The following is a 24,637-nucleotide window of genomic DNA, read 5'->3' as shown; positions in this document are numbered from 1 at the left end:
ACTTAGAAAGTAAGAAAGTTTATTTAAAAACAAATCAAAAGCTCAATTCATAATTTAGTAGCATAAGTTATTAATCCAACCGACAGCGAACGGGGCTGACTGCGTCATCGCTGCGTAACGAAGCCGTTAAGAGCTGCCAGTAATAAATAGGACCAGGATCTGACAGCCAAGCAGAGCTGGGCAGCCTTTGGCACCGTGATGATGGAAGCGGCTGCCACAGGCAACAAAGGAAAACCAGGCACCAGCCACATCTAACAGCAGCCAGGCAGAGCTGGCCATGCCCGGGGCTGGCACAGGAGCGTGGGGGAGATGAGGCTTGGTCCCCAAAACTGCCCTGGGGGGCAGGGGAGAAGGTGTGTTGATGGGGGGAAAGCCCTTGGCAGCCATCGGGGCCTCAGCCCTGGGGAAATGAGCTGTGGTGGGCTCAGGATGGGTCTGGTCCCTGTGGGAGTGGGGGATTGGGGGGTTCCTGGGGCTATGAGGTAGGGGCTCAGTAGCCCAGGGCAGGGGGCTGTGGGGGCTCCAGCTGCAGCAGGGAATGGGTGGGTTCCTCAGCAGTTTGGGCTCAACAGGACCCGTGTGTTTTAGTGCTGGATGTAGCCACTTGCCAGGGCACAGGGAGGGCCCAGGAGCAGCGCTGGGGGGTGCTGCAGGGCCCAGCCAAGCAACCCCTCCCTGCCGGGGCCAGCACCAGCCCCTATGCGTTCCCACGAGGGGGTTTCGTGCCCTGGGTGCCAAAGCTGGGCCCTGGCTCTGTTCTTCCATGGGTTTCTGCTCTATGAGATGCAAAGGACCTGGGGGAATGAGGACGAGGAGAGAGGCTGGGGGTGCTCCTGCCTTCCTGCCCCCATGCAAGAGGCAGGAGGGGGAGCTGGAACTGCAGCCAGGATGATGACGGCCCCGGGGGGAGCCCTGGAGCAGCCCACAGCAGCCAGGAGAGCCCTCGGGCCACGGCTCAGTTCTTGCTGAAGCCTGTGGGATTCTGCAGCTGCCACCGCCACAAGTCCTCGCCTGCAAGAGGGAGAACGGCGGTGAGGGGGGGCCAGGAGAGGGGCAGCCAGTGGAGCACGGCCTGTCGGGGAAGGGGACGACGCTCTTACACATCTTGTCCAGGCCAAAGGCAGCTTTCCAGCCCAGCTCGCGCTCGGCCAGCGCCGGGTTGGCGTAGCAGGAGGCCACGTCTCCCTCCCGCCGGCCCGTGATCTTGTACTTGATCTGCAGGGAGAGCAGCACCGTGGGGCCTGGGGGCTCCTGGGGCTCAGCAGAAGTCTGGGGCCCAGGAGCTGAGGGAGCGGCTGCTGCAGACACAGGCACAAGGGCTGCCGTGGCGGGGACAGCTGGGGGCGGCCTGTGGGAGCAGCTGGCTTTGTGCCCATGGCCCTGCAAGCCGCAGGTCAGACCTTACCTCCCTCCCTGAGGCTTTCTCCATGGCCTGGACCATCTGCAGGACGGAGTAGCCGGTGCCTGTGCCCAGATTGTAAATCTGGGAAGAGGATGAGGGACATGGGTCAGCTGCTTTTGTGAGAGAAGGGCCAGGCCCCACTTTATCTCCCCTAGGGCTGTGAGAGCCCGGCCCTGAGCGCACCCCAGACCACGGCCCTCTTAGTACCTTGCAGCCACAGTTCTCCTTGAGCTTCTTCAAAGCAGCGATATGGCCCTTGGCCAAATCCACGACGTGGATGTAATCCCTGACGCCTGCGGGGACACAGGAGGTGAGCGCAAAGCCCTCCTGCCCGGGGTGCAACCAGGCTGAGGAGCTGGGGTGGCTCTGCTCCACCCGTTCTACAACACACCCGTTCCGTCGTCCGTCGTGTAGTCGTTCCCGAAGACGTTCAGGAATTCCCGGCGCCCCACTGCCACCTGCACAGAGGGACAAGCCCGTAGGAGCCCCGTCAGCCCGTGCCCTGCGCAGGCACCACGAGCCCAGGTCTCCTCAAAGGCTGCGGCGGGGCGGTACCTGCGCCACGTAGGGCATGAGGTTGTTCGGGATCCCCTGAGGATCTTCTCCGATCATGCCTGACTCGTGGGCACCAATGGGGTTGAAATAGCGCAGGAGAACGGCGTTCCAGTCCTGGGGAGACACACAAAGGTGGTGGGGTCACCCCAGAACACTCCACTAGGAAAAGATCTCGGTTCCCAGCCCTGCGTGCCTGTGGGCAGCTCCTCACCCTCTCTGCTTTGCAGAGATCTCGAATCATCTCCTCAATGAAGTACTTGGATTTGCCGTAGGGGTTGGTGCAGCCTCCAACTGGGTGGTTTTCATCCAGGGGCAGGTATTTGGGGTCTCCGTAGACGGTGGCAGAGCTGCTGAACACGATGTTCCTCACGCCGTGGGTCTTCATGGTCTGGGGAGCAGGGACCAGCCGCCACTGAGCCAGCAAGTTCCGCACCCTCCAGCTCAGCCCACCCAGCTCCCACCGTGCAGGCACCCTCACACTCCTGGGAGCACACAGGGACCAGGCTGCCAGCCAGCACAGCCACCCCAGAGCAGGATCGGGGTCACCCAGCACCCCTGCGGCCCCCCAGCACCGCGTGCTGCCCCCCGGCTCTGCTCACCTCCAGCAGGCGGATGGTCCCGGTGAGGTTCACCCTGTAGTATTCCAGGGGCTTCTGCACCGACTCCCCCACTGCCTTCAGCCCCGCAAAGTGCATCACGGCTGAGAAATGGTGCTGCAGAAGGAGAAAGAGCTTGGTGTTAGTGCCACCAGTCAGAAGTCTCCCCAGGTGTTTCATTCAGCCAGCCTGTGTGATCTCCATGGCCCAGAGAAACATTTGCTGGTCACAGCCTCTCCTCAGCGTTGTCCTCCCCGCTCAGCTCCTGCGTCTCCCTCCTGGCTCCCACCCCCAGGACAAACCCCTCTCACCCCTTGCAGCCCACAAAGCCACCTTGGGGCACCACAGCTCTTATTCTCACCTTACTGAAGAGCTCCTGCAGCGCTGCCTCGTCGGTGATATCCAGCTCCTGGAAAAGGATGGGCTGGCGCACGATCTGCTGCACACGCCGGAGGCTCTCGGGGAGCGCGTCTGCCCCTGGGGAGATGGAAGGGGGTGGAGGCACTGGGAGAGCTGGAGGTCCCGACACGGGCTGAGAGGGGCCGAGCCTCTTGCATGGGAAGGGATGAAGGCTCTCCGTACCTCGGATGGCGTTGTGAAAGTTGTCTATGACCACGGGGACATAACCAGCCTCCACCAGCTCCAGCACACAGTGACTGCCGATGTAGCCAGCTCCGCCGGTCACCAGGATCTTCTCTGCCATGGTTCCCTGAGGGAGGAAAGGCCCTTCAATGAGAGCATTGTGTGAGGTGGCCTGGGGTGGGCACGGCAGCCAGGGGCCTTGAGAGGGAAGGGGCAGGCAGGACCTGGACACTGTCACGTCAGCACTGCCTGCGGGCACTCCCTGCCTAGAGTCCACCATCCGGAGAGGAGCGGGCTGGGCAGGTTGCAGCACACCCTGCCGATGTGGTTCACGCCTCCAGGACAGGGAGGGCTTATCTGACACTTGACACATATCTGGGAAAAACCCTTGTTCTTCCTGTTAAATCCAGTCAAGATCCTGCTGTCACCCATTTCCTACAGCACAAATCCCTCAGGCTAATTCACCCCTAAGCACAGGGGCAGGGAGGCATCTAATGGCATTAGCTTGGGTGGTCTCCTCAAGGGGCATCAGCTCTGCCCTCTTCCCCCATTCCCTGGTTTTTCTCCAGCTCTGAAATTCCCTCTCTACAACAGTCCCAGCACCCCCTCCAGCCTCCCTTCCTCTGCCCAGCTCTGGCCCAGTTCCACCCATTTCCCAGGAAGGTGGGCACTGGGTCACTGCAGACTATGGGGACATTTGCTGGCAAACACAGAGCAGAAACCTGGAAAATAACCTGCAAGAAAGCCCCTAATCCCTGGGAACCGACAAGCAGCCCCTGCCCAGTGGGAAGGAGGCAGAACCCACTTTATTTATCCACCAAGGCATGTGGAGGCAGCACGGGGAAAGTTTTCTCCCTGGATGACTTTAGTCACTCTCAGAGCTCTGTCTAAGTTTGAAAACTAAACTGAAACCTCTAAACTATCCTACCCTGTGTCTGCTGCTCTGGCAGCCGGGGAGGGCAGCTCCAGGAGAGGCCAGAGCCTGAGCCACGCAGCTGAAGGGTGGAAAAACAGAATAACGCTGCTGTTCACCAGGCAGGTGAGCAGGCAGCGGGACAGGGCAAGGGCCTGTGGGACAGGGTGTGGATGTGGGACAGGGCGAGGACGTGGCACAGCCATGGGGCAGGGTTACCTGCGAGGCTGCGGCTCCCCACGGGGCCGGGGATACCCGTGGGTCTGGGCCTGGGGTCGGGAGTTACCCGAGGAGCCGGGACCAGGCTGCCTGGGGGGCCGGGGGTCCCCTGAGGGGCTGCGCATCGCCTGGGGGGCTGGGGTCGGGTCCAGGGCTTACCTGAGGGGCCGGGACTGGAGGGCCCTGTGGGGCTGGGGGACCCCCAAGGAGCTGAATGTCCCTCAGGGGCTGGATTTACCTCAGGGGCCCGGGGTGTGGGACCCCCCTGCTGAAGGAGGGCACGGCTGCATGTCCCTCCGCTCACCCCCCGCCCTCAGGCCTGGCTCCCCGGCGCCCCCCTCCCCACCCGCACCCCCTCCGGCCGCTCACCCGCCGCTCCGACCGTCTCCCGCCGCCGCACTCGCTCTGCCTCTGCGCCGGACGCGGCCCCTTTAAGGCCGGGCCGCGCTCCCCGCCCCCCCGCGGTGCCACGCGCCCCGCTCTCCCATGGAAACGTGTCACCGCCGCTCCCGCTACGGGGCGGCAGCTGGGACAAAAAGTCGCGGGGGGCGCACGCGCGTGGAGGCCACGCCCCCTCGGGGCGGCAGTAGCGCAGAGGGACGGCGGCCATTGGTGCGGCGGGGGGTGGGCGGGGCCACGCAGCCCCCGCGGACAGCGCCCGGTGCCATCGCGCCCCCTGGCGGCGGGAGGAGGCCACTGAGCCCCGGGTTTAACCCCCTCCCCCCCGATTTATTCGATTCCAGCTTATTTCTGTGTTACGGTTTAATTGTTACAGCTTATTAAGTGATGTGGAGAGGCCCGGCAGGACGGTCCCGTACGCGGCACGCTGGGACAGTCAGGGAAAGGCGCAGCACGCAGCTACAAACCAGGCCCAGCCCACGGAGGGACAGGGGCTCTGCACTTGCCTCTGGTCTCACAAACACACTATTAAATAAATTATCTTAAATAGAAGATTGGGGGAGACTTCCCTAGGACGTGAGGAGTACATGTGGGTACAGAATGAGCGTGTTTCAGGCTGTCTGCTCTCCAGGGATGGGCCACAGCCCACCCTGATGCAGCATTTCTATGTTGAGTGCTGGTAAAAAAGGCACTTGGAACCAAACCAGCAGCAAAAGCTCTTAAACTGGTTCAGTTAAACCAAATTTCTAAGAGTGCAGAATATTAAATAATGTGTTTATTACTGCTAGTATTTAGAAGTATCTTACAACAGATACAGTCCGTTATTACAATCCCTAAACACTAAGACAGAAGGCCCAAGGCTGCCCCTTGACACTTCAATGACGAAGGGGGAACCTTTCGATTTCAGTCTTAACATTTGTAGTGAAAAGAGAGAAGGGAAGAAGGGTCAAGCCTGACCTGGAGAAGTGCTCTAACTGGAAAAGCTGTGGTTTATCCTTTGCTGGTAGTTTATGGCAACAGTCTCGAGGTAGAAGTTACACAGGATGCTGTTCTGAGCTGGTGCTACTCCTCCCTCGGTCCATCCGCGTCCTCCCTTCTCTAAGGCAAATGGCTAACATCTTCAAGGTTGAATATAGTACTTGTTTTTTTCATTTCTTCATAGATTCTGGTGGATTATGCATTTCCTCTCAAGTGCTGAGCCTGGAAGGAGCACTGAAGATCAGAGGCAGAACGGAGGGGAAACCCAGCCCACGCTGGATCCTTGCTTTCTTCTTGATCCAAAGAGAAACTCGATTGAGTATCACAGTCTGCAAGATGCCTGGGACACTTTGGAATTGGTTCGTCTGTTGAGAGCATTGCAAATAAATGTGCCCGTGTCCATCAACTTCTGCAAATCCACACCCTTCATGGAAAAAAAAGATACGACATGCCTTGGTACCAGTTCTGCCACGTAAGGCTGCCCAGTAACAACTGGCATCACTGGGAGAGATCAGCAGGGGGTGAGGGAGCCTTTAGAGGGTACTTTAACGAGGCCCTGAGCGCTTGCTGCTCACTGGTGCAATTCTGAGAGCGAGGGTTCAAATTGCAGAGCGCAGAAAAAGGGAGAGGAGGCAATGGTGCTGGTGGTGGGGGTGGGCTTGGCACAGCAAGACAAGGCCCGCAGGCTTAGCCTGCCTGACCTGCACGGCAGAGCCAGAGCAATCCTCCAGCTGTACCCGCTAGGCTTGGGCTCCCTGGGGCTAATCTCGAACCCCTGCTGAAGCCTGAACCTGGCAAAGGCTGCTCGCGCTTACCGTGTGGATGCCCAGGCCGTTCAGCATGTACACCAAGTCCTCCGTAGCAACGTTTCCTGAAGCTCCTTGGGCGTAGGGGCAGCCTCCGAGGCCAGCGACGGAAGCATCAACCACGCTCACACCCATCTGCAAACAAACCCGCTATCAGGAAATTCCTCAAAGGACAAACTGTGGTCCTGCTCCTCAAATCACAGAATCACAGAATCATCTTGGCTGGAAAAGATCTTGAAGATCATCTGGTCCAACCATGAACCTCACCCTGACCGTTCCCAACTCCACCAGATCCCTCAGCGCTGGGTCAACCCGACTCTTCAACCCCTCCAGGGATGGGGACTCCCCCCCTGCCCTGCGTAGCCCATTCCAACACCCAACAACCCTTTCTGGAAAGAAATACTTCCTAAGAGCCAGTCTAAGAGGTTCTGAATCTACAGTTCACAAGCAAGAGGTGAAAAAAAAAAAACCAAAACCAAGGAAAGATGCTGTACTTCAAAGCACAAATCTTACCTGAAGCGCCACCAAGATGTTGGCAAGAGCTTGCCCGTAGGTATCGTGGCAGTGAACTGCAAGAGCCCCCACTGGCACCTCTTTCATGACTGCTGTCAGCATCTCCTTCATGCTCCCTGGGGTCCCAATGCCAATGGTGTCACCGAGGGAAATCTCGTAGCATCCCATCGAGTACATCTTCTTTGAGACCTGTCCAAAAGCCAAGACACTTACTGAAAAGGCGGCTTTGTCACTCCCTTCCCCACAGCTGGAGACCCGCTGCTTGAAGGAATCAGTGCATGCTTCCCTGGAGCACAACAGCCACGGGGACAATAGCCAGGAGACTCTTCTCTGGGATCACCAATCTCCAGGTCCTCACACCTCCTGAATTCCCCTGTCCATCTCAGCTGGACTCAGTCCCCCCTCCCTGCGGTGGTACCCAGCTGTACCCTTCCCCAGTTTTCCCTCAGTCTTTGGTTAAATGGTTTAACACATCCTTCAGCCCCCAGTGCCTAACTCACATCCATAAAAGTGAGCCAAAAACCTCTCAGAAATTCTGGTCGTATTTATGGTGAACTCACCTCTGCAACTTTAGCTGCAGAAATCTTCCCTTCATAGGGACATCCAAGGACACAGGAAACGTATCTATGGTTAAAAAAAATACGCACTTTTAGCTAGAGAACTGAAGTGAGATTATACTAGCCAAAGTCATCAGGACTTGTGCTGCATCTTGCATGCTCTATACAATGAAAGAATTAATTTCATATTCTAAAAATCAGTCCAGTGGACAAAGCTTACATAATTAACGATTCAACAATTACTTCTTCTACGGACATGAAGAATTTGCCAAGACAAGAATGCACAGGACTGTTAGGTTTGTGGATTTATGCACTTTCATGTGGAATGTTTGCCAAGAAGCTAGTGCTATTTTGGATCATTTGGTAAAGCTGAAGACAGAATAATTACACGAAGGGTGAATCCATCTGGAAGAGTGTAAACTGTGAGGAGCAGTACAGGCCACGATCTGAAACCTCGTTAGTGTGGCGGTGTTTCCAAATTTAACATTTCTCAATGCACTGAGCTCACATCTGCTTGCACTCTTTCAGGTAGAGAGACTCCCCCCCAAAAAAAGGTAAAGTTTAAAAGAAATCCCACTCCCCAGCACTGCATGGGCTGGGTTCCAAAGAGATAAACTCAAGCAGTCACATCTCTCCACACGACCTGCTCGATGCGAAGTTCGCAGCAGGAACTTCTTACCCCCGGACAGGAATGCTGGCTGCTCTCGCTGCGGTCATCACTTCATCAAATCTCTCCAAACTCTCCTCTATGGAGCAGTTGATGTTTTTCTTAGTGAAGAGCTCAGAGGCTGCTCCAAAGATCGACACTTCTTTGGCCCCTGCTGCCACCTGCCAAGAGAAAGTATAAATTAACGCGAGCTGATTTCTCCTTCAGGGGAAATGACAAGAGCAACCATGAATACAGTTCTCTCATTTTATAAAAAATATTTTTTCCCCAATTCTTCCCTGAATAACCCAATTCTTTTCTCCATTCATTCTACAGCAAAACCATGATGACACACCCAAGTTAATCTTCAAAAGAAGTGTTAAGTTACAGATGCAGCAGTAAAGCTACATCTGCTGGGTGTAGTCAGGAGAGCTGTGGGACATGCAGATAAGACTGAAAGCATCACTGTCAATTAAAACAAATTATTTTTTTTACAATAGAGAACGTATCAAGGTATTTTCTATTATAAACAACACGTTTCTATTTCGCCTGCAAAACAATCCCTTGTAAAGGAACTACAAGATGAGGCTGCTGCCTGCCAGAATAAAAGATGCACTTCCCACCCTTAACCAAACGTTCTTCGTAGGCAACCCTGCACGAGGCACCAGGAACAGACGCTGCCATCTCTTACCGCTGCCTGAAATCCTTTCAGATTAGGGGTCAGCACAGGATAACTAATACCCGGCAACTTATTAATTCCTTGCATGACTTCAGTATGGTCAGCCATCTGCAAAATAAACAAGGAAAGGTTTCTCAGGGTGACGACATCCACTTCTGCGAATTACAAAATCATTTTTTAAATTTGATTTTATGAACTGGGACAGCAATATTTACAAATAAAAGAAATGGGCCTCTAAAGAGCAAACAGCATTGTACCCTGTGAAGGATCATAGTTCAGTCACCCAGGGCCAACAAGTGCTCAGGCACCTGTTTGTATTTGAGCTGTACATTCCCTCTTTCGCAGGGTCCAAAGGGAAGGCTGGGATATCGCAACCTCTTTTATTTGGCTTTGCTGCTTCTTGCCCAGTTACAAGCCATGGTAACAAGATTTTGAGCAAGCAGAATCTTTTCCTTGGTTTACTATCTATTATTAGGCATTTTTATAACATACAGTTGTAAATCCTGCTTGATTACTGACCTGAGGAACCCACTTGGGGGAAACAAAGCTGGTGGCCTCTATAACCTGAAGTCCCGTCTCTGACAGCATATTGATTAAATTGATTTTCACCGCTGTCGGTACAACATTCTAAGAAGAAGAAAAGAAAAACGACCTTATTATTTTCACAATAAACTTTTCCACCACTGAAAGAGGAAAAAAACCCCTCATCTTTCAACACCAAAAAGCGGCATTTAAAGAAACAAACCCTGTCGGTGGGGCACGATGGCACGTTACGGGAGTCTGGTTAGAGAAACCCCCCGGGAGGTGCGGGGGGGGGCAGCGGGAGCCCCGGCCCGCCCGTACCTTCTCGTTCTGGAGCCCGTCGCGCGGCCCCACCTCCACCACCTTCACACGCTTCGGGAAGGCTCCGGCCGCCGCCGCGGCGCTGACCTGGGGACAAAGGGACAGCGTCAGCCCAGCCCCGCGCCCCCCGGCCCGGCACCCCCCTCCCCGCCCCTCACCGGCCGCAGCGACACCGCCCAACGCGAGAGCAGGCCCCGCGCCGCCGCCATGTCCGCCCACTCTCACGTGACCGCGCTCCCCCCACGTGACTCCCGTGGCTTCACGGTCACATGACACCCGCGGTCTCCACGTGGAGCCGGGACCCTCGCTGGGGGCCGGGGCTGTGCAGCCACCACCGCCTCTCCGTCCCCTCCGGCGGCGAAGGGCGGTCGCTGCCCATCCCCGAGGCCCGTCGGGGGAGCGAGGGAGGCCCAGCCCGTACCTGTCCCCGCGGGCCGTCCCGCGACAGCGACCCAGTGGCGCACTGTGGCATCTTCCTCTCCGACACCGGCACTGTGCCGCCCCTCGGGAGCCGCTCACTTATACGATGGCTTTTGTGCTGGCTCCTGCCGCTAAATAAACACGGCGTGTTTGTTTTGGATGGGCCCCCACCCTGCACCAGAGGTTGCCAGCGTGATGGGGCTGGGAGACAAAAAGGCCATCGCTCTGTTGTCCCTTTTTTTCCCACCTCTCTGTTCATAACAACGTCATCACCGGAGCCGGGGTGATGCTCCTGTGAGTAAGCGGCTCTCTGGCAGGCAGTGCCAGTTCTCTGAAGTCCACACAGGTTCGTCAGTTACTGATGATTATTTGTCAATTGAGTAACAGCTCCAACAACCCCAGCTCAGCAGCTGTCCCAGCACTGGCGCTCAGCTTGTGCTAAACTCTTGGTGTTTTGGCAACTTTTTCTTGCACCACATCATACAGTAACAAAATAAAGCCCGTAAGCAATGTTGTGGGGCCTACACAACAACTGCACTGCAGAGACACACACCGTTAAGGGGCGTTTCACCATTTAAGTACATATTGTTCAGCCCTTTTTAGAGAAGTTCGACATCAGCGCAGGAAATCTTATCTCACTGAAACAGCAGAACTCAGAGGTTCGGTTCAGAACGGTGGCTTCTCTGTTAAATTCATGCAATTACAGGAGGGTTTGGGTTGGGAGGGACATTAAAGCCCCTCTAGTCCCAACCCCCCTGCCACAGGCAGGGACACCTTCCACTAGCCCAGGTTGCTCCAAGCCCTGTCCAACCTGGCCTTGAACCCTCCCAGGGAGGGGGCAGCCACAGCTTCTCTGGGCAACCTGTGCCAGGGCCTCACCACCCTCACAGGGAAGAATTTCTGCCTTAGATCTAATCTAAATCTGACCTCTTTCAGTTTAAAACCGTTACCCCTCATCCTACCCCTACACCCCTGATCAAGGGTCTCTCCCCCCTTTCCTGTAGCCCTTTTAAGTCCTGGGAGGCCACTCTAAGGTCTCTGCAAAGGACATCCCAGCTTCCCACTGCTGAGCGAAGGGGTCAGTCCTTTGCTGCCAGCCAAGGTCCACTGATAGCCAGGTCACTTACAGGCAGAAGGGATTGGAAGAGAGAATCTCTTAAGAGAAAAACAATTTATTCAACAATAAATGAAAAATCCTCAATTTAAAAGAAAGGCAGATTGCTGCTTTCATCCCACAGCCGTCACTCCACACCCTCAAGCTTGACAGTCCAGCCAGACTGAGGAGGCAGAGGAGATGGAAGCATGTAGGGCAAAGTTATGAGCAGTCCTTTACCTGGGGACTTCTGCCACTTCAGAGTCCCTGCAAAACCCAACATCGTCACCTGCAGAGGAGGGCAGGGGAAACACTCAGTTGTAGCTCACACAGATGCTTCCCATGTGAACACCCCAGTACACCCAGAACACGTTTGCAGTCTCTGTACAGCATTTCCCACCTGTTCAAAGCAGTCCTGCACATTTCCATCCATCACTCACAGCCCATGAAAGGTAACAGATGGCATATTTTAGGGCCAAACATCTGACTGGAGTTTGCTGTTTGTTTTTTTTTTTTTTTTTTAACTGAGAAGGCTTTACCTCTGTTTGTTTAGAGCAAAGGGCACTCCAGCATTTGCGTCACTTACAATTACATTTACAATTAGCGGGTCAGTGTACCTGATCTGAATTTGAGATGCAATACCAGTGATCCCTTCTATGTGTGAGGCTTGTTATTTACTTCACCTCCCTGTGCCAACAGGATCAAAAGCCTCTGGGGGGGAGAAGTGTCTCTGTCTATTCTGTGGCAGACTGTGAGCCTCTCCTGGTAGGTCCCATCCAATGTTCTGTGTTAACAGTGAGCTAAAGCCTGGAGAATAACCTGGGATGCTGCAAGGACCTGGAGGGAGGGCAGAGTACCCCAGAATGAGAAGTATGGGATGACAACTTCTGCACTCTGCCCAGTTTCCCAATGAAGTCAGATTGGACCTTCCCAGCCCACATGTGCCCAAAACGGGCTCTCTGAGTGTGTTATGGTTTTTTTTTCAAGCTCCTTACTTGTGTAGCTGGGGATGAAGTGGGCGAGGACAGCTTCAAAACATTGTCCTGAGGCCAGATCAGAAAGATGGCATAGACAGCTGGTCCCTTAGAAGTGTACCTAAGAGAGCAAGAGTTCAGCAAGGTCAAGAGCCTCATAAGAGAGAGAACCAGACATGAGCTTGACCTTTCCAGAGAACACCGGCTTGCCTACTGTCACCGCACAGGGGTCACCTACTTTCCCCTCATTCCAAAATCTGTCACTTTGGACCCACCATTTATCCAGTCAGCACTGGCTGATGAAACCCAAACAAAGTCCGTTGTGCTTCTTAAAAGCAAATGTCATTTGCAGAACTGTCCTTGCCTCAGCTTCTGGTCAACAGAGTGGATATGCTGCCTTATCCCGATTGTTGCTCTGCATTTCTAGACTCAACACACTAGGGCACACTTGAGGAAGAAAAATAACTCTGTTTTGTAGCAATTTCTGGCTCCTGACTCACTATGCCCTTCTCAGTCAGCATAAATCTTAACAGTTTGGTAACAGTGATTAGTACTATTATATAACAGCTTAAAAGCAAGTATCACTACATTTACAAACTGTATGTGTTTACATGAACTCACTTGTGCAATCCAGACTAGCCAGGACCACTACTTAAACAATCCTGACAGGAGCAGCATGGAAATTTTTTTAAAGGAAGAGTGTTTTTTTCAGATCAAGCAAGATGGATTAAGTCTTCATTTTCATTCTCTTCTTTCAAGCAAAATATTCCTTAGATAACACCCTGGGGCAGTAACTGAGCACTCCAGTGGCAGGATATTACCTAAACGCCATCTGCACCTGATGGCAACACTTCAGAGCATACCCAATTTAAGAACAAATAAGAAAGAAATGTCAGCTCTGGAAGTCCCAGCCCAGATGGTACTGAGCAACGGAGTCCTTACCAGACTGTGTCTGTGCTGTTCTCCATCTGCACTCTCCACGGCTTGGATTCATAAATTGCCTCCCCATTAGTGTCCAGCCACCTCCCAAGGGCCAGAAGTCTTTCTTGGAAGATGGGAACAATCACCCCTTCTTTTGTAGGTCCCACATTGAGAAGGTAGTTGCCTCCAAAACTCACAGTCTGCACTAGCTCCTGTGCCAGATAAATCAAGGTAACAAATTGCATTATTCTCACTACTGACAACAAAGAAACCCGAGGAGGGCTTTGTCCTCATCAGCTGCTCCTCTAACTCCAGCCTGACTGTATGAAACACAACAACTCTTTCTGCAAGTAGAAGGATGAAGGAAACCTCTAATTCTCAGTAACTCCCCCACACCTGTTGATTTCAGATTTCTTACCTCAATGATACTTGCTTCATCCATTAACTCAGCAATGTTCATGTTGCTTCGATAGCCCCAGGAGAGCTTGTCAATGGAGGAGCACATCTCCCACTTGTGAGTTGGCAGGGTCCCTGGCTTGTATTTGTCAGCACAATTGTAGAAGCCTCCGTGATGGCAGGAGCAGTTATTACACCAACGATCATTAACAACAACAGTGTCCTAAAGAAGAAACGTAGCTCAGTAGGGAGAATGTTTTGTTTTGGACTTTTCAGCTTGCATTCACCCCCCGCTAAGTTAGCAAAGGCATCTAAGTTAGGAGGAAGGCAGCTAAACCCCCCTGGGTAATCAATGGAAAGAGAGAGGATCCTCCAGAGGAGGCTGAATCCCTCTCTGGGAGAAGTTCTCTCTATTCACTCAGGTAGAAGTTGAGGCAACCAGGTTCCTCACCTCTGAGCCTCCCACGTGTGTGCTGTAAAGGACACTAGAGTCTTCTCAGAGGAGCACAGTATAGGCTTCTTTGGTTTTTTTCAAAAGAATAAAGCACATTTGGCATCTGCCAAGCAGGTTTCTGATTTGATCATACTCACATCTCACTGCTGCCAGACCTTCCATACCCATAAAATGCTAGCAGCCATGCGGGGTAGCTGAAAGCGATACCTTGACGGGACTATCGTTATAAAGCCAGGCAAGGAAAGAGGTCGAATTCCAGTATGACTCCGGAGCTTCCCAGTCTCCATCCGACCAAATCAAATCTGGTTTATATCTAACAGAGAGATGAATGTTATTTCAAAATGGCTTATTTTCTCCTAGCATGAAGGAAGCACTGTGTTTCTTGCGTCTGGAGTCTAGCTTCACTTCCTCTTCCTATTACTGACGTTACCAGGAGCTTTATGCTATGACTTTCTGCTTCAGACAAAGCTTCAAGTGAGGTTCTTGCAGCAGCAAAGAACGATGTGTTGATCATGGCTCAAGAGAGGATGCAATTCTTTCAAAAACCAGAAGTTTGCACCTCAAAGGCAATTATGAGGCACATTCTTTTCCTGGGACAACGGATATTCTGAGCAACATGTGTCCAAGCCTCGTATTTTTGTGAACAAGGGGAAGCAAGGCAAAGATATAAATTTGCAGTAAAGTCACTCCTCTACTCTGCTAAACACGAAGCAGCTTGCTCCACTTTCAAAGCCACCCTGCACAAAGGCAGTATTAAAGGGAATGGCTCTTGCATGAAAAATTTGTCCCTACCTTATTCTACAAATTAAGACTGTCCACAGGGCAAATGTGAACCCCTTTTCTAATTACCACAAATCATTACTGATAAGTGAACAGATTTGCCTTGGCAAAAAAATTAACATTTGTCACCTCTCTTCTCTGCATCCACTTTGCATCTTTCTCTACAGTATTGAAACCAGGAAATGCTCTTGGTTCCTAACTGGTTGCAGCTCTTACTTTAAGACAAGATCATAAAGTTCTGGCATGGTCTTCTTTAAAACGAAGTTCTGGGTCTTGAAGTCACTTTCTTTGTCAGCTAGATAGAGTGGATTAAACCACTCTAACAGAGAGTGATACAGTCCATAGCGTATGTTGCTGAAAGGCAGAAAACACAGAGGAAAGAGTTAGGCTAGCAGTAAGGATTAAGAACCAGTGACAGATTAGATTACTTGGCATTATTATTTCACAGAAGATTTCATGACTTTGCAAGCACTACTTTCTTCATATTAAACTCATTGTTTTCCACTATTTGCCGAGAACAGTCAGGAGAATTCAATGCACACAGGTGAAAGCAACAGCACAGTTTGGCAGCGCCGTACCTCTCCCTGAGGGCTTGTCCCAGCTCTCCTACAAGATCTCGGTGGGGCCCCATATCCAGAGAATTCCAGTTCCAGGACACGGACGACCCCCAGTTGGTGAAGCCTTCATGATGCTTCGTGGTCAGTACCACGTACCTGAGGGAAAAAAAGGATCAGGATGACAAAGGAACTACCTAAGATATTCCCCAGCCTCACTGGCAAACCCAGTCACTAAAAAAGCAAGGGCCTGAATAACCACGCTGGGAGGAGCCCCCTTTCACTACCCTTTAAATTTAGAAGCGACTACAGGAATAATAGACATTATTAATGGATTTTAATGCTGGACAAGTATGAAAAATCGAGACTTAGGAAGTAGCAAGGCCCATCATCTTCTCAGCACGCTGGGCATGATCCCTCAGGGATCTCCAGCACTGCTCAGGGTCCCCCAAACCCTCAGGGATCCCCAGACTTGGCCCTTCCATCCCCTCAGGAACCCCTGCATCCTCTTGGGGACCCCAGGGACAGCCCCCCATCCTCTCCAGGCCTTTCCATCCCCTCAGGGACCCCCAGACATGGCTCCCCCATCTGCTGGGTGACCAGGGACCCCCCATCCCCTCACAGATCCTCAGAAATGGCTCCCTCATCCCCTCAGGGACCCTCCATTCCCTCACAGATCCCCAGAAATGGCTCCCTCATCCTCTCAGGGACACCCCATCCCCTCACAGATCCCCAGAAATGGCTCCCTCATCCCCTCAGGGACCCCCCATCCCCTCACAGATCCCCAGAAATGGCTCCCTCACCCCATCAGGGATCTCCCAGACTCACTGCCCCCATCCCCTCAGGGACCCCAACAGCCCTGGCCAGGACCTGACACTGACCTGGCACCAGCCCGCCGGAAGAGCTGGGCCCACTCGCGGGGCTGGAAGTCGTGGGCGGTGAAATGGGGCGCGAAGTCCGCGTAAGTGGTGTCGGGCGGGAACCGGTGCTGCACGAAGCGCTCGTAGTCGGGGCGGTGCTCGCCCCGCCAGTGCCACCAGAACCACTCGGAGCCCCAGGCCGGGACAGAGAACACCCCCCAGTGCACAAACACCCCCACCTTGGCCTGGTCGAACCAGGCCGGCAGCGGCCTCGCGTCCAGGCTGGCCCAGTCCGGGCGGTAGCGCGGCGCGGCCACCGCCGGCCCCAGCAGCGCCACCAGCAGCCACCGCACCCCGCCGGCCGCCATGCTGCCGCGTGACGTCAGCGCGGCCGCCGCCATGGCTACCGAGGCAACGGCGCCGCGACGCCGCCATGACTACCGAGGCACCGCCATTGCTACCGAGGGGCCGCGGGTTCGAGGCTGCGGTCCGCCTGGCAGCGGGGCTGGCGGCCCCTTTCTTCCCTCCCTTCTTCCTTCTCTCCCTCCCAGCCCGGCTCTGCTCCACTATCGCTGCCTGTGTGCCTCATCCTACGGTTTGAGCCTCTGTGTTCATCCCATGAGGAGCCAGGAGAGAGCCCACGGGGTTGGCCCCATGGCCGCTCAGCCTCCATAAGACCCCTCTCCCCCTGGCCCTCCCGTGCAGCCAGAGCAGGCCTGGGGCCTGGCTCCAAAACCCACATGTGAGGGACAGGTGCATCCTCTGGGGAAACAGGGCAGAGTCCAAGGGCCTTGTGGCCATGTCCCGGGCCAGGCTCAGCCCCGTCAGAGGCATTTGGCAGCCCCACTGCTCTACAGGGCATTGGCAAAGGGCCCTGTCCCACTTTGCTCTCCTTGCAGGTTTTACACCTAAAGGTGCTGCTTTTGTGTAATTCGAAAAAAAAAAATCTATCGAGTTCCTTATCCTCAGAGTATCTGCCCCAGCTTGGGCTTAATTTTATCACCTGGAGGAGTTCGTGTCCCAGAGGTTAATGGAAGAAAAGGCTGAAAAATGGCTTTAATATTTAATCACATAACACCCATCAAACACCTTTGTGGCACAGGTTAGCCTTCCTTAAATTTGCTGCAAGAAATGTGCTGCCTGCAGGGTCCTGCCCACCTCGAAATCCTCAACTATGGCAGAGTCCATCAGCCACAGTGAGAGCATTTCAGTTTTCCATAAAGAATTAGATGCTAAAATCAACATGATCCTAAACGCTGTGAGACACAATTAGTCAGGACCATCTGCAAACAAGCCCAGAGAAACCATCTGCACGTCTCCTAGCAAGGGCAGAGGTACCTCCTGCTGCTGCCAGTCCTGCTCCCGCATGATGCAGTGAGCCATTCACTGTCAGCAGGAGCTTGTCACGACTTGGTGGTGTCTCTGCCACCTTTGCCAGGACCTGATGACCTCTTGTCACTGTGCTGTTAACACATAACACCCAGGATGGCATTCAAGACTGGTATGTACCTCTGCTAAGTAGTGATGTGCTATTATCACTTTGCTGGTGGTGCTTGTATGACTCTGCCTGTGCCCAGTTAAGGGGTTTAGAGAGTTACAAGATGCCTGGGGATTTCTACAGAAACTGAAGGTCTGTGGAGTGTTTTACTTGAAGGTAGCTATATTTTAAGAGAGTGTAAGGAAGACAGCACTGAATATAACAAAAATCGGTTAGGAGGTGGCTGGTGAACAGGTGGGAGGCCAGGCAGGAATAGTTGTCATAAAATATCAGGATCTTCTGTTCTGGGGCATGGCATTATCCTCTGCCTCATGGCTGGCACGCTGATGTGGCACCGGTATCTCTGCAGCTCAGGGACTGCCTGTCTATGTAACTCTCTGCACTTTATGTCCCAGCATCTAAGAATAACATCAGCGGGAGCTGGCCCTGTGACAGGCACCTGATCCCTCATCTCCCAGGACCTCCATAAGAAAAGAAAAAGAAAAGTGATCAGACTGTTTCTGCCAGCCCGAGCACAGACTTTCCACAGCTGCCTCCCTATGTTACGCGCATGTCCTCGCAGACAGTCTCTATCACGGAGGACTTGTGGGTGGTCTCTGTTTCTGGGCTCTCCTCAGAGGTCTTCAGCTGCCTCCTGAACCGAGAAAAGACCATCCTCAGAGAGGAATATAGCTCCTTGCTCCGCAGGGCATAAATAATGGGGTTCACCATGGAATTGAGCAGGCAGAGGGTGCTGCAGAAGGCAAACACCTTGCGCAGGTGATTGCTCAGCCTGGCGAAGATGCTGTAGATCATAAGAACGAGGACCGGAGACCAGCACAGCACAAGGACAGTCAGCACCATGACGAGGGTCTTTGCCAGCATGACATCCATCCTCATCCTGGTGTTTTGCTTTCCTGCCTGCGCTTGGTGCTTCTCCATGTAGGCCACGTGCTGGTGAGCCCTCCATAGCACGTGCGCGTAGGCGTAGACGATGCACCCCAGCAGGACCATGATGAAGCAGATCCAGCTCGACAGATAGTTGCCATCCACAAATGGGAACAGCTCGGAGCAGGTCGAATCGAGCGTGCAGCAGTTCCAGCCCAGGAGGGGCAGGGAAGCAATGGCCGCACATGTCACCCAGAGCACCCCCAGGGCTACCCACGCTCTCTTCCTCGTCATGAGGAGCTTGTATTCGGAGGGCCGGCTGATGGAGATGTAACGGTCCAGGGCTGTCAGCAGCAAGCTGCTCAGGGAGGCAGAGAAGGATGTGTTCACCCCTCCCAGCTGCAGCAGGAAAGTTTCTTTAGAGAAATCAGTTTTATTAAAAACATGGAAGTTAACAAAACTGCAGACGAAGATGATGCTGGCCAGGATATCAGCCAAGGCCAGGCTGCTAATAAAGATGTAGGAAGGCTTTCTCCTGGTCCCAGGGGAAGAGAAGATCAAGTACAGCACCAAAGAGTTCTCAAAAACACACAATGTCCCAAAGAGGCCGCACAGCGTGGCAATGCTTATCTTCTGTGCTTGTGTGCTGAGGACCATGAAGCACTCCATAGTGTTCACGGTGCATTTGGAGGAGTTTTCAGGTATCTTACAAATATCCATTGTAATTAACTGGAGCTAGGAGCTTGCGGACAGCCTTTCTGCTTCCTTCTGCCCTTCTTCAGATGCTCTGAAAAAGACCGAGATGAAGAGGACTTACAGGAGCACAACGAGCAATAAATTCAACCCACTCAGACACATCCCTCCCTTTAGAGGGAGGCAAACAAAAGGAAAATAGCACAGGGAGACCTATGTTCAGGTTCACAGCCCAAATGCTGGAGCCAGCTTCCACCTCTTCCCAGCAGATATCTGGGCTTTGTCCCACCAGTGATTTGGCTGAGACCCGTCTATCACAGCCCATGGGTACCACGTCCATACCACGTCTGTTGTCCGTACCCCGTCCATTGTCCGTACCCGTCCGTCTCTCTGGCTGTTTCCTCACCACAAGAGGGAAGCAGCAACGCTGAGAATTGTACAAATCCTGGGCCAGCTCCTACCAGCCCTCTGGGATTCACTGCTCAGGGCCAGCAGCGGTGGAAGGGGCTGCTCATGGTGACACCATGCTGTGGCCAGGGACAGGCCCTTGAGAACAGCCCGTCTGAGTGATGCTGCCCCGGGAGATGGCTGGGATGGAGGAGGACGAGGGATACTGCACTGCCGGGGACTCGGTGCGGCTCATCTGGGAACACAAAGTGCACTTTGAAACATTTACTCTTCACCAAAGCTGTTTGAACACATAAAATGACAAGACTGGTTTTATATTTAAGCTTGTTCATTGCAGTTTTATAAAGCTCAGCCTCATTAAAGTTGCATTTCTCCCCCCATAACCCCTGTGTTGTGAGTCAGTGTGTCCCGTGGTCAGAGTGATTAAAAGTTATTGTTTAACATCAATATTAGAGTGCTGGTTGGACATCAAAATGGGGACATGCAAAGAGTTAGACCACCTGAACCTAAGAACCCCTGTCTGTGACCAGGATTAGGTTAATTTTACCAATATTTTTAGTTTCATCAGAGATGTGATAGAGGGAAGTGCCTTATTTTCCCCTAGGCAGATGTTGAGCTGCTCGGTGCCCTTCTGCAGCTTAATGCATTTAAATCCCTTCATCTTCATTACACTGGCGAGCTTGTCCTTCAGACGTTATTTTTCTCCCATTCTTGCTCTTGATTATACTCGTGTTTTAAACCAAATGTACTTTCACTGAGGGCTCAGCTGCCTTGTGCTGCTTCATGTACCAGGGGGAACAAGGTCATCCTGGACTGAGTTATAGAGAGCAGATGACGAGGCGGTTGTTGGATACACTAAAGCTGCCTTATTAGCAGAGAGATGCTGTGTCCCGAGTGCCGTGCACCGGCAGGTTGTACCGACCTGCTACAGAAGCCCACGGCACAGGACCCCTCTTCCTGAAAGCGTCTGCCTGGCTTGGAGTATCCAGGATCCCACATCCAGGCAATGGGACCATGAGCTCCTGCTGCTGGAGGAAAGCACTGAGCTGACAGTGTTCCCCTTCCCCCAGTACAAACAAGTCACTGTCTGTCCCTGCCCTCAGCTCTCTTTCAAAAGAAGAAATGTCCAAAATGCACGAGCCTCAGCAGACGGGACGTGTGACAGCTACAGCTACCCGGGGAGTGGAGCGAGTGCCCAGGCGGTGCAGGGGCCGGGCTGCTGCACTGCTGGGCTCCAGCCACCTGTAGCCAACCATTTGTGGTTTCTCTGTCTGTTTTCTGAATTTCAGCAAAGGCAACAGCTGTCTTAAGAGGTGACAATAGCCAGCAGTGACCAACATGCTAAAAGCCTCTGTCCGCAACATCTTAGCAGTGGCAAGTATTTTATACCTGTCTTCAATACTTCCTTCCCCGCTGATTCTCCTATCTCCTGACACTCATCACTATTTCTGTGTTTTACAGCAGTTGCAAAATACCCCTGAGCACTTGAGATGCTGCCCAGGAGGTCACGGAGAAGAGCCTGAGTCCCACACTTTGCTCCTGCCTGCCTGTCGGGGCTCAAACATCGGCAGTTGCAGGGTGTTCGGTGCATGTTAGAGCCAGAGCAGTTCAACCCTGATTTGCATTTCTTGGCATATCGGACTGGAGGAGGCCTGGACTTTGGGCTGAAATGTGGCTCAGCATTGCAGCAAGCCTCTCTCCTCTTACATCAGCTCTGGCATGGGGTAATCGTGCAGGACCGGAGATGTTACACTCTAATCTCAGCACTCTTGTTTCCTGCAGCTTTTCGCAGAAACACCCCAAGTGCAGCAGTAATTGCTAACTGCTGTTATTAAACCTGACAACATCTCTCCCTCCAGAGAGAGATGGATTTAGTGGGCAGATGGACTTTGACATATCTCAGGGCTCACCAGGGGCCACCTGGGCAGCAACTGCCTCCTCGAGTATCCAAAACTCCCCAGCCAAAACTCCAGCATCCAAACCAAGACATCTCTTAATTAAGCAGACTCCAGCATCACCCCGGCTATTAATTGCAGCCAGTATTCCTAGGACCATCTTAAATTCTGAGTAACTGCAGTTGTGCAAAGTCCAACCAACATACTGAGGAGCTTGGAAACTGTACTGAACACTAGGCAAGAGACTGAAGGCCAGCAAAATGCTATCCTTCACGTTATGTTGCATGGGGAGAGAATTTGGTTGTAATGGCAAAATAACTCCTGCACTGCCTGATACACTGTTCTGGTGCAGCTCTCTCGGTTAAGCTGACATATTTCAGATAAGCCCTCAGGTTCAAAATATTGTGCTGGGCTCGTAGCAATCAGCCAGTCAGCCCAGACCTTCTCTTCCCACATCTGTTGTGTCTCGGGTTGAATGACAAGGATGAATCTCTTTGCAGTTTTGTCTGAGCTCCCCAAATCCTCCTTCCAGCTCCCGTGTCTGTGATGGAAAGCACAGGGCTTTGCTCCAGCACAAGATCTCTTCTGTAGAGGCTCCAGAGCATGAAAACACGGGCAGTGCCAAGAGCCCCTCTCCTTGTACTGCCTGTCCCTGGGTTTTTTGGCCATAAGGCTGCTTTTTCCTGCCCAGGGGACATTTTTCTCTTGTCAGATGGGCTCCTGGATTCAACCATTTGTTTGTTCATGCCCACTGCCTCCTGCATGCTTCAGCTCCTAGGAAACAAGCCAGCCCTTATCTGGATCCCAGGGGAGAGCTGATCTGCAGCATCCTTGAAGGGGCAAGTCCCGCTTCCAGGGTGGAAACCCCCTTCTGAGGGGCAGCAGCTCCACCTCCCTGGGAATTACAGCCCCAGGCACCACTGGGCATCCTGACCACAACCAGCCCACCAAGTCCTGAAAGTCCCTGCCCACCGGGCTGACATTTCAGCTCAGCAAGAAAGAGTGAAGGGGCTTCTCATCCTCCTTCAGAGCCAGGAGGCTGTAGCACAGAGGGACGGGGTCCCTGGGAGCTGTAGGATCCAAGCAGGGATTTCCTGGGCCTCTGCACAGGATTAACTCTCCTCCCAGCAGAGCAAAGTGTCTCCTGTCAGCAGGATCTCCCAGGGTGGGGAATATTCTGCCAAAATAAAGCAATGGAAACCCCATCTCTTGCAATGGAGAATCCCCCAGACAGTGCCAATAACAATAGCCCCAGGAGGCAGCAAAGGAGGCAAGGCAGTGAATGAACAAAAAGCCCAGCTATTAGGAACAAAATGCAGATAAGATATTTGGGAATGCAATATATTCCTGATACAGCCTCACTGACTGCAAAGTGCCCAGAAGCAGCAGAGAAACCTTCCCCCCATTAGATCTGCTTGTGAGTCCGCTCACTCCAGCTAATAACCCCCCGTGGCTTCAGTGGAAATTAAATCTACAAGTGAAAAAGTCCTTTTCCATTTCAGTGCATTGCTGCAATTGATTTCAGTTGTCAGACTGACACTGCCTTGCATGCAGCAGCACGGTTTCTGATATCACTTGGGATGGTTTCTTCATTTACAGAGACATCTCAGAATCCTTGTGATTAATAAGTTAACATGGTGGTTGCTTAGATAATATCAAATTAAATTTTCCTGCTGCAATCAGCCAGTGCAATGTGCCTGCAGCACTCTGAAAGTGCCAGTCTTGAATATTTCGTCGCCAGAATTTCTGACGGATTTGATCTTTACAATAAAATCAAATGGCTTAAGTGATCACCTAATATGAACAAGTGAAGGGATCGATGCAAAAATTTTCATTAACGCTTGGACATTTCACTGGCTGAAAAAGTAAAATATCTTTTGCTTTACAAATATTTTCGTTTGTACACATTTCTTGGTTTAGTTGCAGAAGTTTTGCTGTTATTTTGGAAATATCTGTTCATCCCGGTTTGTCCCTCCAACCATATTAAACAATTCTGAGCGGAGTTAAGTCCCTGGTGTAAGAACTGGCTAGCACAAGTGCCACACTGAGGATTATACGCTTTATTTCTATTCAGAGTCCAGTCCTGTCCATGTGTGAGTGCTTGGGGTGACAGCATTCGAAGCACAGGGGTGCGTGGGTGCAGAGCAGCACTGCGAGTGCCAGTTTGGGTACAAAGCATGGAAAATCAGAGCTTCTCTCACTCCACCAAAACAACCACACGCGGAGTCATAATAAACACTGACTCGAGCAGAATGCTCAGCCTGAGAGCTCGTATCATACTCATGCTTGCGAGCTTGGAAATAACTCTGATATATCTGACATTAATATTTCCTAAAACCAGCTGTAAAGAGTTAGTCCCCAGTCTGTTATTTAAACACTTACCTTTCATGTTCTCATTAAGGAAACATTCATTCTAAATAACAATTTTCCCACCCTCTGTGAATAACACCGGGAATCTCCCAGTGCAAAACCCTGCGCCGCGGAGTCTCCCCATGCATGCATGTCAGCACCGTGGGCTCAAAGGTACGATGTGTGTTACTGCGAGAAAAAGGATCTTTGGCTGCATGATCTCCCCACGGGCCAGCAAATGCAAACCACTCACCTCCTCTTGCTTGTGTCGTGGGCTGGGGATGCCTGGGGGCTTCCCATCCCTCCAGCTCTCAGGGCAGTTTGTGCAGCTGCGGATGGTGCCTGCTTCCCTCTCCTTTCACATCACTTCTGGTTTCATCTGGGTGTCTCATACCATTCTGTTTTATTCCCCTGGGCTGGAAATCCATCAGCACAAATCTTTCCTCTGGTTTCTTGCTCTCTTTTGCATTCTTTTGGTGGACGTGTGTCAGGTTTTCTTTCCTTCCCCACTTCCCCTCTGGGTCTCGTGTTCTGCTTCTGGCTGCTAGTGCCACATCTCACAACCACCCTAACCCTCCGACTCGCTGAAATAATTTGCTCAGTCCCTCCGATTCTTCCATGTACCTGAAGTGTTTGAGGCAACAGACATTCAGGGTCTTTTCCTGATTTCTCTAGGGAAGTGGAAGAGGAGGGGAAGGAAAAGAGCTAGGAGGCAGACATGGAAAAATCTGGATATACCTAGCTGTGTGCAGGTCTAAGGGCAAGCTCAGAAATCTGCTGTCTGCAT

General features: G+C 52.6%; 4 protein-coding genes across 7 annotated transcripts; all 4 read right to left on the bottom strand.

The window, feature by feature from the left end:
• Positions 1-2: 2 nt before the first annotated feature.
• On the bottom strand, positions 3-4,964 carry GALE (UDP-galactose-4-epimerase). 3 transcript variants are annotated; one of them, XM_074894306.1, is made up of 11 exons: positions 4,637-4,964; positions 3,136-3,262; positions 2,915-3,030; positions 2,557-2,670; positions 2,169-2,345; positions 1,958-2,071; positions 1,794-1,860; positions 1,610-1,695; positions 1,406-1,483; positions 1,101-1,215; positions 812-1,011 (listed from the first exon to the last, which is right to left on the bottom strand). In XM_074894306.1, exons 2-11 carry the CDS (start codon positions 3,254-3,256, stop codon positions 956-958), a joined length of 1,044 nt encoding a protein of 347 aa, XP_074750407.1. In that variant the 5' UTR covers positions 3,257-3,262; positions 4,637-4,964; the 3' UTR covers positions 812-955. The 3 variants fall into 3 exon arrangements, with proteins under 3 accessions (XP_074750405.1, XP_074750407.1, XP_074750406.1); XM_074894305.1 differs by lacking the exon at positions 4,637-4,964 and adding an exon at positions 4,064-4,083; XM_074894304.1 differs by lacking the exons at positions 1,794-1,860; positions 1,958-2,071; positions 2,169-2,345; ... (2 more) ...; positions 3,136-3,262; positions 4,637-4,964 and having other exon boundaries at positions 3-1,011; positions 1,101-1,483; positions 1,610-1,675.
• Positions 4,965-5,423: 459 nt separating this feature from the next.
• HMGCL (3-hydroxy-3-methylglutaryl-CoA lyase) lies at positions 5,424-10,211 on the bottom strand. Of its 2 annotated transcripts, none has more exons than XM_074894302.1 (9): positions 10,110-10,211; positions 9,689-9,775; positions 9,365-9,472; positions 8,858-8,953; positions 8,200-8,348; positions 7,524-7,587; positions 6,964-7,152; positions 6,460-6,585; positions 5,424-6,068 (listed from the first exon to the last, which is right to left on the bottom strand). In XM_074894302.1, the coding sequence occupies exons 1-9, from the start codon at positions 10,158-10,160 to the stop codon at positions 5,967-5,969; spliced, it is 972 nt and encodes a 323-aa protein (XP_074750403.1). In that variant the 5' UTR covers positions 10,161-10,211; the 3' UTR covers positions 5,424-5,966. The 2 variants fall into 2 exon arrangements, with proteins under 2 accessions (XP_074750403.1, XP_074750404.1); XM_074894303.1 differs by lacking the exon at positions 10,110-10,211 and adding an exon at positions 9,847-10,016.
• Positions 10,212-11,264: 1,053 nt separating this feature from the next.
• FUCA1 (alpha-L-fucosidase 1) lies at positions 11,265-16,508 on the bottom strand. Its single transcript, XM_074894301.1, has 8 exons — positions 16,162-16,508; positions 15,305-15,439; positions 14,943-15,080; positions 14,154-14,259; positions 13,515-13,715; positions 13,118-13,308; positions 12,197-12,296; positions 11,265-11,490 (listed from the first exon to the last, which is right to left on the bottom strand). The coding sequence occupies exons 1-8, from the start codon at positions 16,506-16,508 to the stop codon at positions 11,350-11,352; spliced, it is 1,359 nt and encodes a 452-aa protein (XP_074750402.1). The 3' UTR covers positions 11,265-11,349.
• A 735-nt stretch (positions 16,509-17,243) lies between these two features.
• Positions 17,244-24,256, bottom strand: CNR2 (cannabinoid receptor 2). The gene is made up of 3 exons (XM_074894257.1): positions 24,104-24,256; positions 19,559-19,841; positions 17,244-19,292 (listed from the first exon to the last, which is right to left on the bottom strand). Exon 3 carries the CDS (start codon positions 19,223-19,225, stop codon positions 18,176-18,178), a length of 1,050 nt encoding a protein of 349 aa, XP_074750358.1. The 5' UTR covers positions 19,226-19,292; positions 19,559-19,841; positions 24,104-24,256; the 3' UTR covers positions 17,244-18,175.
• Between the last annotated feature and the right edge of the window lie 381 nt (positions 24,257-24,637).

Source organism: Strix uralensis, chromosome 25, assembly GCF_047716275.1.
Source record: "Strix uralensis isolate ZFMK-TIS-50842 chromosome 25, bStrUra1, whole genome shotgun sequence".
In the NCBI taxonomy this organism is placed as follows: Eukaryota; Metazoa; Chordata; class Aves; order Strigiformes; family Strigidae; genus Strix; species Strix uralensis.
This window is presented reverse-complemented; position numbering and strand designations above follow the sequence as displayed.

Coding starts and splice junctions, on each gene's coding strand:
- GALE (XM_074894304.1), bottom strand. CDS start 1,376: ATGGGCACAAAGCCAGCTGCTCCCACAGGCCGCCCCCAGCTGTCCCCG. Junction 1,012..1,100: donor CTTTGGCCTGGACAAGATGT/GTAAGAGCGTCG, acceptor TCCCTCTTGCAG/GCGAGGACTTGTGGCGGTGG.
- HMGCL (XM_074894302.1), bottom strand. CDS start 10,160: ATGCCACAGTGCGCCACTGGGTCGCTGTCGCGGGACGGCCCGCGGGGA. Junction 9,776..10,109: donor GGGACGGCCCGCGGGGACAG/GTACGGGCTGGG, acceptor CTTTGTCCCCAG/GTCAGCGCCGCGGCGGCGGC. Junction 6,586..6,963: donor ACATCTTGGTGGCGCTTCAG/GTAAGATTTGTG, acceptor GTTTGTTTGCAG/ATGGGTGTGAGCGTGGTTGA.
- FUCA1 (XM_074894301.1), bottom strand. CDS start 16,508: ATGGCGGCCGGCGGGGTGCGGTGGCTGCTGGTGGCGCTGCTGGGGCCG. Junction 15,440..16,161: donor TTCCGGCGGGCTGGTGCCAG/GTCAGTGTCAGG, acceptor TTTTTCCCTCAG/GTACGTGGTACTGACCACGA. Junction 13,309..13,514: donor ATGAAGCAAGTATCATTGAG/GTAAGAAATCTG, acceptor TATCTGGCACAG/GAGCTAGTGCAGACTGTGAG.
- CNR2 (XM_074894257.1), bottom strand. CDS start 19,225: ATGGATATTTGTAAGATACCTGAAAACTCCTCCAAATGCACCGTGAAC.